The 16,008-nt window shown below is 35.4% G+C and overlaps 1 protein-coding gene across 1 annotated transcript in view; it reads right to left on the reverse strand.

The window, feature by feature from the left end:
- ireb2.L (iron responsive element binding protein 2 L homeolog) overlaps positions 1-15,057 on the reverse strand; it is a 35,775-nt gene extending 20,718 nt beyond the window's left edge. The window contains 8 exon segments of the mRNA NM_001091159.1: positions 717-900; positions 2,498-2,567; positions 2,661-2,870; positions 4,924-5,061; positions 5,597-5,762; positions 8,020-8,109; positions 9,141-9,192; positions 15,009-15,057. Coding sequence (NP_001084628.1) covers positions 717-900; positions 2,498-2,567; positions 2,661-2,870; positions 4,924-5,061; positions 5,597-5,762; positions 8,020-8,109; positions 9,141-9,147 — 865 coding nt within the window. The 5' untranslated portion in view covers positions 9,148-9,192; positions 15,009-15,057.
- Positions 15,058-16,008: the final 951 nt, after the last annotated feature.

Consider the following 16,008-nt stretch of genomic DNA (forward strand, 5'->3'; position numbering starts at 1 on the left):
TATGTAAGGTATCCATTATGAAGGAAGGCTGGCTATGTTGGGATTACTTAAAGTGGTGAAGAGGGGATATATAATCAATATGTTTAAATATATAAGGGAACCATAAAATATTGCCTGGGATTTCTTGTTCACAAATAGATTTTTCCAGAAGACACAAGAGCATCCCATGAGATTGTAAGCAAGAAGATATTCCTGGGGCAAAAATTATTTTTGCTATAATGAGAGCTGTGATGTTGAGTAATTTTCTCTCTGAAGGGCAAAGCGAGAGTGAAAATGCAATGCTATATATATATATATATATATATATATATATATATATATAATATATATATATATATATTTATATTTATATATATATATATTTATATTAACACGGTCATTTTAATGATGGCAGATTTGACTGCCCAATTGCAGTCAAGAAGACATTTTTTCTTTGAGGCAGACTGGACATAAGCAGACAGATATATAGTTTAACCTAATGGTTAATTTTAACAATTTTTATTAAAGGTTTTAGATTAATACACATATACTGAACCATGCAATACATGTGTCTTTTTTTCAATCTACTGTTTAACCATATTGCTATATAACCTCGTAAACATAACTACTACAAAGAGATGTATAGAAAGTAGTATGTCGTAGTAAAGCAGAAAGAGAAAAAAGCTGAATACAAGCAAAATCAAATTGAAAAAAACAAAACATTATTTTGTACTTACCAAGCCCTAAAATCCCAAGGCCATTTACCATTGTGGTATGAGAGTCAGTACCAAGAACACTATCTGGATATATGCAACCCTTTTCTTCCATCACCACCCGTGATAAAAACTCCAGGTTAACCTGATGTACTGTCCCGGTCTCTGGTGGGATCACAGCAACATTCTGGAAAGCTTTGGAACACCACTGTTTTAACAAACAAGAAGGTGTATAATGATAATGTGGCCTTAATAAATATTACTGTGATCAATTTCTTCTTTTCAAGATAACCTTAATAATGGAAACCATGCAACATACAATACATTGGTCTATATAGTATCCCTTTGGACACAAATGTCTCAGAATAGGAGTTTGACAGAAAAACATCTTTTGTGTTATATGTTTTATGAGGACCACAGCTCACTGGGGTACCGCTGTCCTTGATATGGTATGAACTTGTATGTTTTCCCACCAACCATTCACATAATTTCCGATGGGAATGCATTTGGACATAAATCACTGGATCTAGAGGAGATTAATGGTGGGGTGATGATTAAAGCTGCCAATATCGGTCCTTTAGACTGTGTGGGGGTTCCTGATGGGTCCTCCCAATCGATGTCAGGCCAAAAATCGGCCAGATATTGATCGGTCAAGTTTGATTTTTTTCTGTGATCCAGGACTGCATCGGCTGGTTGATGCGGTCCTGTGACCCGACGTCGCCCATTCACAGCACTGTAATCCAATCGTACGACCCCAGGGCTGAAAGTTCGGATTCACACTATATAGCCCAGCGTCGCCAAACGAGCGGATCTAATAGTGTATGGCCACCTTTATTCAGTAACCATAATCTAGTCTTCATGTTCTCATGAAATTTATTGAGCCAGGTGTTAAATGACTAGAGTTGTGCACTGTTGTAAAATCACTATAATCCAATCACCATGCTACCATAATCTAATTGAGGCCTAATTTGCCTCAGCAAAATTTACGAAACCACTGCAGCTGGATATGTATGGATATTTATGTTACCTTTAAGCATAATATTCAACCGGGCAAATAATTAGTGAACGGGCTTACTTACAATAATGCATGTTGCCAAGAAATAGTTTTATCTTTAGATATTTGTTAAACAAATGCATACTTTGAGGGGGTTATTTAATAAAATCTGATTATTTTATTAAAAAAAGTCTGAGCAACTAGAATCTATAATTTGACCTCATTTATAATTAAAAAAAGCTCAATTTAATCGAATCGAGAAAACGCTTGATAAAATTGAGTGAAAATTCCAATTATGTTTTTTCGTAGTTTTTTTCCTGAATCCCCCAATGTTTTCTGGCTTTTTCCCAAAAAGTCTTAATTTTTCTTATTTTTGCGCCAAAAAAGTCAGATTTTCGGGGCTAATTCCAGTGCAGACCACAGAAACTTCCAGGATAGGGACCTCTACCACTGACTTATATACAACCTCAGCAGGTCTGAGATGGAACATTTTCGGATTCTGACTTTTTCCAAACTCAGGGTATACTAAATCTCGAAAAATTCAGTTCCTTTCCACTAAAAATTTGGATTCTATAGTAAAAAACGAATTTTTATGGTTTTTGCATCCGGACTTTAATAAATAACCCCACAACTGTAAAAAATGTTTCAAACTTTTTGATGTTAACAGTCCTTAAAACTTGAAAAGCATGCTTGAAAGCAGCATGTGCACTGTTTTAGGAACTTATATGGTAGGGTATGCAATATACAGCATACGTATATATAAAAAAAAAAAAAAATTATATTACATATTAATAAAAGTTTTAAAATTTACCTTGAAAAACTGTAGCCGCTCTTTATTCCGGTTAAACTCTATCTCAAGACTTTTTAATGCTGTTTCTGGCCTGTTAAATAAAGGAGTATATATACCCTTGGTAAACATAGCATTAATAAAACAAAAATATTGGCTTATATGACAAGGGATTTGAAAGTCTTACTCGGCAATGGGCTGCAGATGAAAAGGGCACAACATTGGAGTATTCTCAATTTGTTCCCTGGAGCTTCCATTTGCTGCTCCCAAATCACAGGCTCCTTTGCATCCGCCCTGACTTCTACACTGGGCTTTTCGCCCAGGTGTTTTCCCAGGTGTTGTGGTTGGTCTGTGTGTCTCAACTGCGGGTAAACCTGAAACATTCTGTGCAGCAATACTGTAAGAAATGCACAAATCAATAACACACACACTAGAATGTTATTGGGCAACTTAAACCACCATTTTGTTTTTTATTACTTTTAGTATCATGTAGAGAGAGATATGCTGAGACAATTTGCAACTGGCTTTCATTTTTTATTATATGTGGTATTTTGGTTATTTCACTTTTTATTTAGCAGCTCTCTAGTTTGCAATTTCAGCAGCCATGCACGGATTTGAATAAGAGACTGGAATATGAATAGGAGAGGGCATGAATAGAAAGAGGAGTAATAAAAAGTAGTAATAACAATAAGAGGCCCATTTATCAAAGGTCGAATTTTGAATTCATGTAAAAAAAAATTTTCACTAATAAATTCGAATATACTCAAAATTCGATTGGGAGGTTATTTAAGAAACAAATCTAATATCTAAAACGCTAATGAATATTACCGACCTGAAAACTCGATTCAAGTTTTTTCTCCAAAAAACTTGAATGTCAGGAAGGCTATTAACATCTTCAAATGGGTCACTGGACCTCTCCCTTTTACTTTTTCATGAACTCGGCAGATGGCGAATAGTCAAATCCAAATTATTCCCATGGTAAAGGTTTGATAAATCTTGAAATTCAAACTTGAATTGAGTTTGGATTATTTCCAGTTATTTCCAGTTCGAATTAGTGAATTTTGACCAAAAAAAAAAACTATTAAAAAATTTGAATTTCCTTTCGACCCTTGATAAATCCGTGTATCCTTAAAGGACCGGTAACATCAAAAAATTAAACTGTTTTAAAGTAATATAAATATAATACAGTGTTGCCCTGCACTAGTAAAACAGCTTTAGAAACATTACTATTGTTTATATAAATAAGCTGCTGTGTAGCCATGGGGGCAGCCATTCAAAGGAGAAAAGGCTCAAGTTACACAGCAGATAGCAGATAAGCTCTGTAGAACATAATGCTATCTGTTATCCATTATTTATCCTGTGCCATATAGCCGTTTTTCGATTTCCGCCATTGCTACTCAGCAGCTTGTTTATATGAACTATAGTAGTATTTCTGAAGCAAACACGTCAGTTTTACCACTACAGGCAACACTACATGATATTTTCATTACTTTAAAACACTTTCAGTTTTTTGGTGTTACTGTTCCTTTAAAGAGCATTTGTTTTTTTCAATGGGATTAGTGACCCCCATTTGAAAGCTGGATAAAGAGCCAGAAGAAACAGGCAAATAATTAAAAAAACTAGAAAAAAGAAAAAATGAAAGCCGATTAAATTAGCCATTACATAACATTAGCAATTTAACATAGTAAAAGTTAACTTAAAGGTGAACCACTCTCTCTCACACACTATGTTTGCACTACATACATATGCTTTGATGTCTGCTGAGGCAGAGGATGTGGTAAGAGGTTAGGCTCCAGAGATATCAATGCTGACATCCTGCCTATTATCAATATAACAGGCTGCAAACAGTACAGTTAAACAGTACTCTGTATGATGGCGGTAGTAGTGCTGAACAACAAGAGGATATCACTAGCAACATTCACTAAATAGTTATGGATGGAACCGTTTTCAATTATTCTTTATATGTGTTTTTTTGTATTAAGTATTTTGCCTTTTCCAAGGCTGCAGTTAAAATCTGGTTGTTGGGGTCACTGACCCTAGAAAGCAGAAAACAAGCCACCTGTCAGGAATATGTTGAATTTTTTTATTTCGCTTTCTAGTTGAGACCTCTGCTATTCACCCACCACTCAGACTGCAAGGTAATAGATAATAGTTTAAACAAGTGCAGAACAAAAATGTCCCTACAGTAAAACCTTACAAGCATTTGCTGGCAATTTCCATAGTATTTCTCCTAATGGGTCTATTATTGCATGACCAAAACTCTAATAATTGCCTGCTATGCCAGTGCCCTAGAAGTGTGTTGAAATGTTTGTCAACTGTCAATGAAGCTGTTTTGTTGACAGGGTAATTACCCACTCCACAATGCAAATGGAATATAAACTGCCTTGTTTGTTAGCATAGTAAAATAGTCATTCTGCATACAACATTAGCCAAAATGGAAAACAAATTACCATTTAGTGAAATCCAGCTGCAGAGAATGATCAGCTATGAGGTCTGTGGGACAGGCAGGATTCACCTGCTTAGGATCTTTTCCAAACTTGCTGATGGCATCTCTCATTGCAGCAAAATCCACCATTGCCGGTATACCACTTGATATAATGAAAATATTATATTTACATCAAATGAACATAGATGGTAATTTACGATTAAACAATAACTCATGCATGCAATACATATGTATACAAGGAAAAGCAAGACAGACTCAGAAGTATAGGAGAGTAAAAAACATACTGTATAGATATTATGAAGTCATATATTTTCCAACATTAGCTAAGTAAATTATAGGGCATAATAACTCCTTAGCCTGTAATCATTTATACATAAGGAATGAGTGCAATTCATCTTGTTTTGGTTCAGGAAAAGCAAAACATTTTCCACACACTTTTAATGAAAGTGCTAATGTTGTTTTCAGTAGAGATTTTGAAGAATTACTTTTAAGCAACAATGCAGCAGTTTTCACTTATAAATACAAGTATGCAACTATCCAAAGATAGCTGCATAAGTTATCCATCGTTTTGTACCGAATAGTAAATATGAACAGAACATAAAGCTCATCTATATAAAAGTGCTACTACACCTAATACTATTCCTGAAAGGTTAAAAAAGCATTATTATTATTCTCACGTAAAATCTTGCAGCATGACACGAGCAGGCAAGAAAGGAATCTCTTTGAATTCACATTTAGTCTTCCAATTTAAAATGTTAAAGGCATCTTGTTCCTTTACCAAGACTCCATCACAGTTTCGCACCACAGCCTCCAGTACAACACGTATACAGTAAGGCAAAGAATCTGCCAAATAAAAAAAAGCCATTAAATATCCAAGTAGTCATCCTCATATCATCTACTAAATCTTCTATTTCTAGTTTTCTAGACTTATGGTCAATATACATTGAAATCATCTATGGAAATCAGATGGGTGTATTTAAGGGAATTACCCTACAACACCTTTTCATATTTGCCCATTGTAAAGAAAGCACACAAAGATGCACAGATATCAAAGCAGGCCACTAAATTGTATTAAAGGCTGAATTCCTGCACTTTTTGCAGACTTTGGATTCAAAACAATTACTACTTATTAGCCAAACCAAAAGATGCAGGTTCCTTCGTGTCATTAAACAATGCAGAAAGTGACATGGAGGGAACATCAAATACTGGAGTAAACAATAAAAACATCCTCTTCTGATACATATTGTAGCCATGGACAAAAACTGATGAATCCACATTGGTTTGGGTGCATAATCATACATTACTGTGAGGAACCACTCTATGACCTGTGCACCACCACTTTCAGTACTGTAATGTAATAATGTAAATTTCAGGAAAAGCAAACTTAAGTATCAGTACGTATTAAGTAATGCACAAAATGATGTCAACTACAAGAAGAGCAATTGCAAACAGTGTTATGTGGCGAATCAAGGTACTTTAAAAAGACAACAAAATCAACTATAATTAAAAGGAAACCATTGCAAAAACTAAAATGTAATATAAGCTTCATCATACTAAAATAAAAAAAAATGACACAACTCTGAAATAATCAAGTTACGGTAAGCTGGCCATAGACGTGCAGATTTTATTCTTTGTGCTATCTCTTGTCTTTATTTCAGTCTTTAGGGGAAATTTACTAAAGGGCGCTGGCGTAAATTCGCTAGCGAAGGAGATAGACTCTGGCACAACTTCAAACTCTAACGCCAGGCGAATTTTCGCAATTTTGGATTCGGCCGAATCCTTCAAGAAAGATTCGGCCGAATACCGAACCAAATCCTAATTTGCAGATGCTGGCAAATTTGCAGATGCAAATTAGGGGTGGGAAGGGGAAATTATTTTTTACTTCCTTTTGTGACAAAAAGTTACGCAAATTCCCTCCCCGCCCCTAATTTGCATATGGAAGTTAGGATTTGGATTCGGTTTGGCCGGGCAGAAGGATTCGGCCGAATCTGAATCCTGCTGAAAAAGGCTGAATCCCGAACCTAATCTTGGATTTGGTGCATCCCTAATCTTTGCATCTATGGCCAGCTTTACTCTTCACTCTCCTCTTTGTGTTTCTCTTTATTCTCTCTTAATGCAGAAGTTGGGAGTCTGATTTAGAATGACAGATAAGTCTACAACCTTTTTGCCTAGAAGTATTAGAGCTCACTCTTTTATGTCACCAGAAAGCTTGTATCCCTACATACAGGGTTTGTGCCACAGTCAGTTATTTTGTTACATTACATTTGTGCTGGAGTCGATTCTTTGTTATTTAGCTCTGATACATGTGCTAGGAAAGGGATGCACCCTAAAGATATATTGGATCTGTCAATAAAAATCTGGCACCCAACTCCTGCATGAAGACAGAATGAAGAGAAACAGACATTGAAAGAGAGATAGAGAAGATTCACTTGATTATTTCAGAAACTCCACAGAATTTTAAATTGATTATATTTAGAAGGTTGCTTATTCTGTTATGATATATAATATTTTCATTTTAGCAACAGTTTCCCCTTTAAGCATTTTTACAGATAACAACTATTTTTTTACTAAATCAAAAGTAGCAAAAAGAATTTCAGAATGTTTTGCCGTCTATCCAAAATAAAACTTTAACATGACACACTTGACAAAGGGTAAAGACCATGAAAGTATTTGTAAGGATGAAGCACATGGCCCCTTGCTTCCGGGATGATTAGGCCCCCTGAAGGAATTTAGTCCAAGTGTGATCTTTGCTAATCATCAAGTCCTAGTAGGACAAGCAAGTGATGTTAGATGTTTCAGCAAACATATGTTTATTTGAAGAGATCCAGGGTTCAAGCAGCCAAACGGGAAAAAAACCTGACTTTTTATGTCTGAAAAAGGGTCACAAATGCTCCTTGCCAAATTCTGCTTGAACCTCTTGACTATTTGCAGAAGTAGTTGAGCCAGCTTCAATATTCAAATAACTGCTCATAAGCTAAATGTAGAGAAAACATAGAGCACTATAGAGAGTCATGTATCTGTATGCTCATTCAGCTGTGTTTGTGTAATTGCTCTAAAATGTGTAATTGCTCTAAAATGTCTGTAGCAGTGTACAACTTACCATATTCAGTGGCCTTCAGTTTAGACACATTGAAAAATGTCTTGTCAGATGTTCCAGACAATGTCTCCACTAAATAGTGAAATGGGTTCTCTGTAAATGGACCAGAAAAAAACGTTTACTTTTGTATTTAGAAAGGTTTCATCCTTTGCCTAATGTACTTAAAGGGATACAGCTATCCTTAATGAAAAATCAATAACAAAAAGCATTTAGCAGCAGGCTACATTAAAAGTGGAACTAGTACTGCCAAGCACAGGAAGCTGAGGATGACAAAATGCTGATTTTTCTGAATACCTGCTCAAGCCAATTGAAAAAAACAGTAGAACACATGACATTTCTAAACTTCTTTATTTCAGACAAAAATTGCCATTTTTTTTACTCAATGTGCTGCATTTTTATCCATAATTGTCGTGGTCAGGGGGAAATAGGTCTGAAGCAATTGCAGTTGATGCATCAAAAACTATAAAATTTGTAGTCTTGCAGAGCATTTGTTTTTAGATGGGGTCAGTGACCTCTATTTGAAATCTCTAGAGAGTCAAAAGAAGAATTTGAAATATTAAAAAACTTTAAACGATAAACAATGAAGACCAACTGAAAAGTTGCTTAGAATTAGTCAGTCACTCTATAGCATACTAAAAGGTGAACAACCCCTTTAAAGGCAGCATACTATAAATCCCTTACAGGTCTCACAGGCCAGAAGCGCCACTAGATCCTGTTAGTATCACTTTCAGAAAAAACTTTTTGTAACTGTTGCAAAATTGGCAGACAGTAAGTTAAGAGGGAATATAACTGAGGCATGCATAACAAATAAATGGATACAGTAAGAATTGCAGACGGAACAATTTGTAACAAAATAAATAAAAATCCACCATCTGCTACAAATAAACAGGAAAAGCCATGTCTGTACTCAGGATGTGACACCTATAGGTCTGAAAAGACAATTATATTGAAGATAATCCCTCTATCTTTGCTACTTGCTGCACACAGTCAGTACTGCTCCCATTAATGAAAAAGTACCTGTCATTTTGTATAAGATCATTTAAAACCAGTGAAACATGTTGATCTGACATTTTTATTGTTTTGTTTCTTAGTTGTTAAAAACAGGGAAAAACAAAAACCCATACCTGTCATTTTGGCTGAAATCTGCTTGTGCTTCCAAACTTCTCTTTCGCTGTTCTGATCACAAATAAAACAGACAAAATATAGCTGTAAATATTACCATATGGTTTAAGATTATATTCAGATAACAGTGATAGCTATGAAATATGCAACCTATTAAACCTGCATCCCAATGTAGTTGAATGACACTGAATGTTTTTAAGCCATTACTGTTGTTTTGATCCCCTGTATCATAACCCTTAATGTTAACAATTATAGATCTATAATTATGGGTTTAAACCAGTGAACATAAAAGAAAGAAAGGAAGATACACTCAAATTGAAGGGGTGGTTTACCTTTAAAGGGATTCTGTCATGATTTTTATGGTATAGTTTTTGTTTCTAAAGTACACGGTTTACACTGCAAAACAATTCACTCTATCATATAAAATTTATTCCAAAATATAGACTGTCCTGTGAAAAACGGGACAGATGGGAGGTATGCTATGGAACTGCTGCTATTGTTTCTCCTATGCATTGTAACCGGTGTCACATTCCAGTCTCTTATTCAAATCAGTGCACGGTTGCTAGGGTAACTTGCACTCAACAACCAGATTGCATATATTGCAAATTGGAGAGTTGCTGAATAAAAACCAAATAACTAAAAACAAAATATATAAAAAATTAAAACCAATTGCAAATCACTCTCTATATCATACTAAAAGTTAACTCAAAGGTGCACAACCCCTTTAATAATGATAAATCACTGCTACACATTAAAGGACCTATAATGTCAAAAAGTGAAAATATTTTCTTTTACATTTAAAGTGTGCTTTTGTTCCTCAAGCACCTTTAAATAAACTATTTCTGCAAAAAAACTTATTTTATATAAGACAGGGTTTCATTCTATCGTCTGTACCCAGCCGTGAATAACATTTGACCCGTTTATCTTCCTTTGTAAAAACGAAACCCATTGTATGCCACACAGTTTATCTAATACAGTCATTTGAAAAAGTTTGGGAACCCCCTTAATCCTTTGGAGCGTTGTTTATCATTGGCTGAGCTTTCAAAGTAGAAACATCCTTATATTATGGAAACAGTAGTATTTCAGCAGTGACATAAAGTTTATTGGATTAACAGAAAATATGCATCATAACAAAATTAGACAGTTGCATAATTTGGGCACCCAACAGAGCTATTACATCAATACTTAGTTGAGCCTCCTTTTGCAAATGTAACAGCCTCTAGACACCTCTTATAGCCTTTGATGAGTGTCTGGATTCTGGATGGTGGCATTTTTGACCATTCGTCCATAAAAAATCTCTCCAGTTTAGTTAAATTTAATGGCTGCTGAGCATGGACAGCCTGCTTCAAATAATCCCATAGATTTTCGATGATATTCAAGTCGGGGACAGTGATGGCCATTCCAGAATATTGTACTTCTCCCTCTGCATAAATGCCTTTGTAGATTTCAAAGTGTGTTTAGGATCATTGTCTTGTTGGAATATCCAACCCCTGCGTAATTTCAACTTTGTGACTGATGCTTCAACATTATCCTGAAGAATTTGTTGATATTGGGTTGAATCTATCCAACCCTCGACTTTAACAAAGACCCCAGTCCCTGAACTAGCCACACAACCCCACAGCATGTTGGAACCTTCACCATTTGTGACAGTAGGTAGCAGGTGTTTTTCTTGGAATGCGGTGTTCTTCTTCCACCATGCATAGTGTTTTTTGTTATGACCAAATAACCCAATTTTTTGCTCATCAGTCCAAAGCACCATCTGCAGCAAGATGTTCTTGCAGGTCTTTGGAGGTGATCTTTGAGTTGTTTGTAACCACTCACAATCCAATACAAGGGTACCCAAATTTTTGCACAGCCAGTTTTTCACATTTGATTTAATTTCATACAACTGAATACTGCTTCACTAAAAATGTTTATTCAGAAAACACCCCAGTACTCAGATGTTCCTGTGAAATGAAAGACATACTACTGTTATCTTTTTTGTTAAAAGTGAAGTAAATTATTATGCAGGCTGAGAGGGGTTCCAAAATGTTTTCACATGACTGTATCTACTATGTAATTTGTGCCTGTATGCCCCTTTTTCAATTTGATTGGCTGCTTCACTTAAAGGGGTGGTTCACCTTCAAACAACTAGTTGTTTTCAGATAGATCACCAGAAATAATGACTTTTTACAATGACTTTCTATTTTATATATGTCACTGTTTTTCTAATATTGAAGTGTAAAGTGTAATTTTTCACCTTCTGAAGCAGCCCTGGGAAGGGGGGGGGTCGCCTATTCTAAATGGATACATTTCTTATCTCTGTCCCTGCTGAGCAGAACCTCTGGGTTTCATTACAGGCAGCTGTTATAATTGATACAATAGTTGCTAAAATTTCAGAGATGCTGCCTGAGAAATGTATCAACTAAATGTTGCAAAACTAACAATTTGGAGTCTGCACCTGAATTACTGAGTTGCCAGACTCAAACAACAGAGACACGAACAATCAACTTTAAACAGATTTTGGAAAAACAGTAAAAAAATAAATAATAGAAAGTAATTGAAAAAAGTCTTTATTTCTGGGGAACGATCTAAAAACAACTGAATTGAAAAACTTGTTTGGAAGGTGAACAACACCTTTAATTTCACAATACTTATGGTCTTTTAAAGGGTATAGGTCACACTTAACTTTTAGTATGATGTAGTCATTGTTATCCTAAGGCATTTTGCAAATGGTCTTAATTTTTTAATGTTTTTTCACTTATTTAGCTTTTTGTTCAGCAGCTCTAAAGTTTGGTATTTTTGCAGCCATCTGGTTACTAGAGGACAGTTTACCTTAGTAACCAGCCAGTGGTTTAAACAAGAGATGGAAATATGAATACTTAAGCCCTGAACAGAAAGAAAAGTAATAAAAAGTAACATTAACAATAAAACTAAAGCTTTGAAGAGGCAGTGACCCCCTTTGAAAGCTAAAAAGAGGCATTAGAGGAAGGCAAATAAAAAAATAGATACTGAAAACCAATTGCAAAGTTGCAAGGAATAGGTTACAAAAGAGGTTATTCACCTTTGAGTTAACTTTTAATATGATGTAGAGAGTGATATTCTGAGACAATTTGCAACTGGTTTTCATATTTCATAATTTGGGATTTTCGAGTTATATAACTTTTTATTAACCAGTTTGCAGTTTTACAATCTTATTGATAGGGTCCAACTTACCCTAGCAACCATGCATTGATTTGAATAAGAGACTGGAATATAAAGAGGGGAGGGTCTGAATAGAAATACGAATAATAACAAGTAGCAATAACAAAATATTTGTAGTCTTGAAGAGCATTTGTTTTTATATGGGGTCAGTAACCCCCATTTCAAAGCTGGAAAGAGCCAGAAGAAGAAGGCAAGTAATTAAAAAAAACTATAAAAAATAAATAATGAAGACTAATTGAAAAGTTGCTTAGTTAACTTAAAGGTGAACCACCACTCTAATGTACAAGTGAACCACCCCTTTAACAATAGAAAAGTTAAAATGTCGGAAAGATGTTTAGTTGAGGAGTTACTTAAGGATAGGCCAAGCAAGGTAAAGGCTTCTGTTTCACCGTCTAAACATATTGGTACACAACCATGAATGAATATCAGCTTTATCTAGTCGAAGTAATAAGCTTTCTAAAAATTGTAAAAGTTACATTCTGTACCATTTTTGAAATAGTCAAGTTAGTCACATACATTTATAGGTTTGGATTCTGTCAAATCCTGAACCAAATGCAGGATTTAGTGCACCGCTATAATTTTACATAAGGAGCTGGTTACTTTACATGAAGCAAGAGACATTGTTACTTAATGCCCTTTTAAACTGTATTATATTATTTTTATTTAACTCCATTATTATTATCATTATTAACAACATGTATTTTTAAAACATCCACCTATTACACAAAAATCTTCTTAATCAAGCTGGCCCACTGGGACATTTACACTGTGCAATACAGTTTCTCTTAACAACAATCTTCTTAATCAGGCTGGCCCACTGGGTGACCATCACAGATATTATCATAGCCTCCAGATCGCTTGTGAGCTTTGCTGAACTCTTTCAGTGACATCATCATTTCGTTATAACCTAGCACATGAAAAATGTAGCATAGCAAATAACCAGCTCACTCCATGGAATAGCGCTAATTTAAATCACAGCTACAGCGAAATGGGGGATTCTGATGGCCAATTTGCATTACCAAACAAATCACTGTGGCCAGAGCACCAGACACCTCCTCTGAATAGACTAGATACATTTAAAAAAATATATTTTTTCTAATAATCTGATGTGCCTTTAATAAATCAACGATGTAACTGACATAAGAGGTCTTTTCTTCAGTTACATAAAAATAAATAAAAATAAGGTAATGTTTTTTAACCATTTTTTAAAAATATTTTTAATAATTAGGGGAAAACAGAAATAGAATTTACAATGGAAGTTCAGTATTAAGAGAAGGTGATCAAGGAAGTAGAAAGTACAAGGAAGGCTATTTGAAAGATGTACAAGGAGGACTGAGGTATACAGGAACATTTACATAAAAGTAGAGGGCAAGGGCTGAACCCAAATTAGTCTGAAGATGTAAGCAAATAAACATTATACTAACCAGACATGGATTTTGAACAAGCTGCAGAGACCACACCTTATTATGCACTTGGGCAGTGGAATAAGTAGGCAAGTAAAGAGACAGTGCTGAATGAACAAAGGTGGCATATAGCAAAGAAATAAAAACTTTGGGCAAAGAGAAGAACTTGAAGAGAAGGGAAATTGAACTAGATAGTGAAGGAGAAGAAATGAGATGAGGAAGATCTGAGAAGCAAACTAGTGAGAATGGAGGCACACACTGGCAGGAGAAAGCTAAAAGCAGATGAAGTGAAAATAAGAAGGATATTGCCAAGTTCTGGGAAGCAGACCACAAAGAAGGTGAACAGAGTAAGGTGACAAAAAGCAAAGGTGTCAGAAATAAGTAGGGACGCACCGAATCCAGGATTCGGTTCGGGATTCGGCCGAATCCTTCTGCCCAGCCAAACTGAATCTGAGTCCCAATTTGCATATGCAAATTAGGGTCAGGGAGGTAAATCGTGTTACTTTTTGTCACAAAACAAGGAAGTAAAAAAATGTTTGCCTTCCCATATATGCAAATTAGGATTCTGATTCAGTTTGGTTCGGCCGAATCCAAAATAGTGGATTCGGTGCATCCCTAGAAATAAGGGCAACACACAAGGGATAAATGGAATGAAACAGCCTAAGGGGGGGGAACCAGAATGGGCAGTAGGCAGGGCAAAATGAGAAGGATGGAAGACTTGTTTAGGTTTTAAAGGTTGGCAGAAGAAAACAAGAGGAAGAGATTGTCATCCAAGAAAAAAAAAACTCGGGAGGAAATAGATTTGTAAGATGGTGATAACAAATTCAGTCAAACCTTTGTCACATTGTACAACAACAGGCCAGCCTATAGTATACACATATATATTAAGAGAAGAGTCATGATATAAAAAGGATGAAGTATCTGGTAGGAAACAGAACATGAAACACTATAAAGGAAAATAACAGTACCAGTGTCATGGAGAACCATCTGATATAGACAATTGTATCAAGCTGATAAAGACTAACAGGGAAATGGCATAGCTATATATATATATATATATATATTTTAGTCTCATGGAGAATAAAACAGAGGATGCTTAAAATAGAGAGACTACATGTAATGAAGGGAGCAGGGACTAAAATAAAAGCAGAGGAAAAAGCCTAGACAGGAAGACCACAACCATAACAGTTATTATGTCACACACAGACGATTTCATCAGAGAACATATATGTCCGAGTCCAATCGTACAGCGTCACCATTATATTACCCCGCGGCGTGTCTTACCAGTTTCCCAGTGGCTGTCTCACTTTCCCTATCTCCTCTCGCATACGCCATGTTGACACGGCCAGGGAAGCAGCTGGTGACATCATGTGCGCGTTTGTTTGTTTTTTTAACTCAAGCAACTTTATTGAGACCGTACGTGAACAATTCTGGTCTCTCTGAACAAGTTTATTTGCAATGTGAAAACATGTTTTTTAATTTAGTTTAGCTATGCTTACCCACAAACTAATCTATGTTTACCATTTGAATCTTTCAGTATGTAGTTTGAATGGAACGTTCGCCCGCCTCCTTCTTTGGAAGGATTTCTGTCACTAAGCAACTGTTATCAAATTATTCATCGTCATGAAGAGGTAAATAGTAGCTATGTATTCAGCACGAGCAGTTACACAGACATTGACCCTTTATTTGCACTACTCGTATTTAGTCAGCAACAGCCATGTCAGGACATCATCCCACCCGCTGAGAATTATATTTGCAGCAATGCACATTCCTTCTGTAAAAACAATTCTTTTAGGACTATAGACTTGTTTTTTTATTTTTTATTCTGAATAGAATTTTGGACAATGGCAGCAATGCTGTGGTTGAAGAATTGGCACAAAGTAATTGCTCACATTTATTATTTATCATGCTTGTCCTTCCTGGGTGTACATAATCTACTCCATGAAATTGTACAGCACTGTGTATTCTTTAGTGCTTTATATATATATAGTGAATAAAGTACCCCCTCTTGTAAAATATAAGGATATTATAAGTTACCGAGGAGTTTCATGACCATATAAAAACACAAGGTCAAAGGCCGAGTGTTTTTATACAGGTCATGGAACTCCGAGGTAACTTCTAATATCCTCATATTTTACAACTGAGGGTACTTTATTTATTATAATACACAAATTTCAGTGAGTCGTGACAGAAATGACATCAGAACTCACCGTTTATAAGGATATAATTTACAAGATATTCATAGCTTTTGTGTATTATATATATATATATATATATATATATA

The sequence above is a fragment of the Xenopus laevis genome, chromosome 3L (genome assembly GCF_017654675.1).
Source record: "Xenopus laevis strain J_2021 chromosome 3L, Xenopus_laevis_v10.1, whole genome shotgun sequence".
NCBI classification, from domain to species: Eukaryota; Metazoa; Chordata; class Amphibia; order Anura; family Pipidae; genus Xenopus; species Xenopus laevis.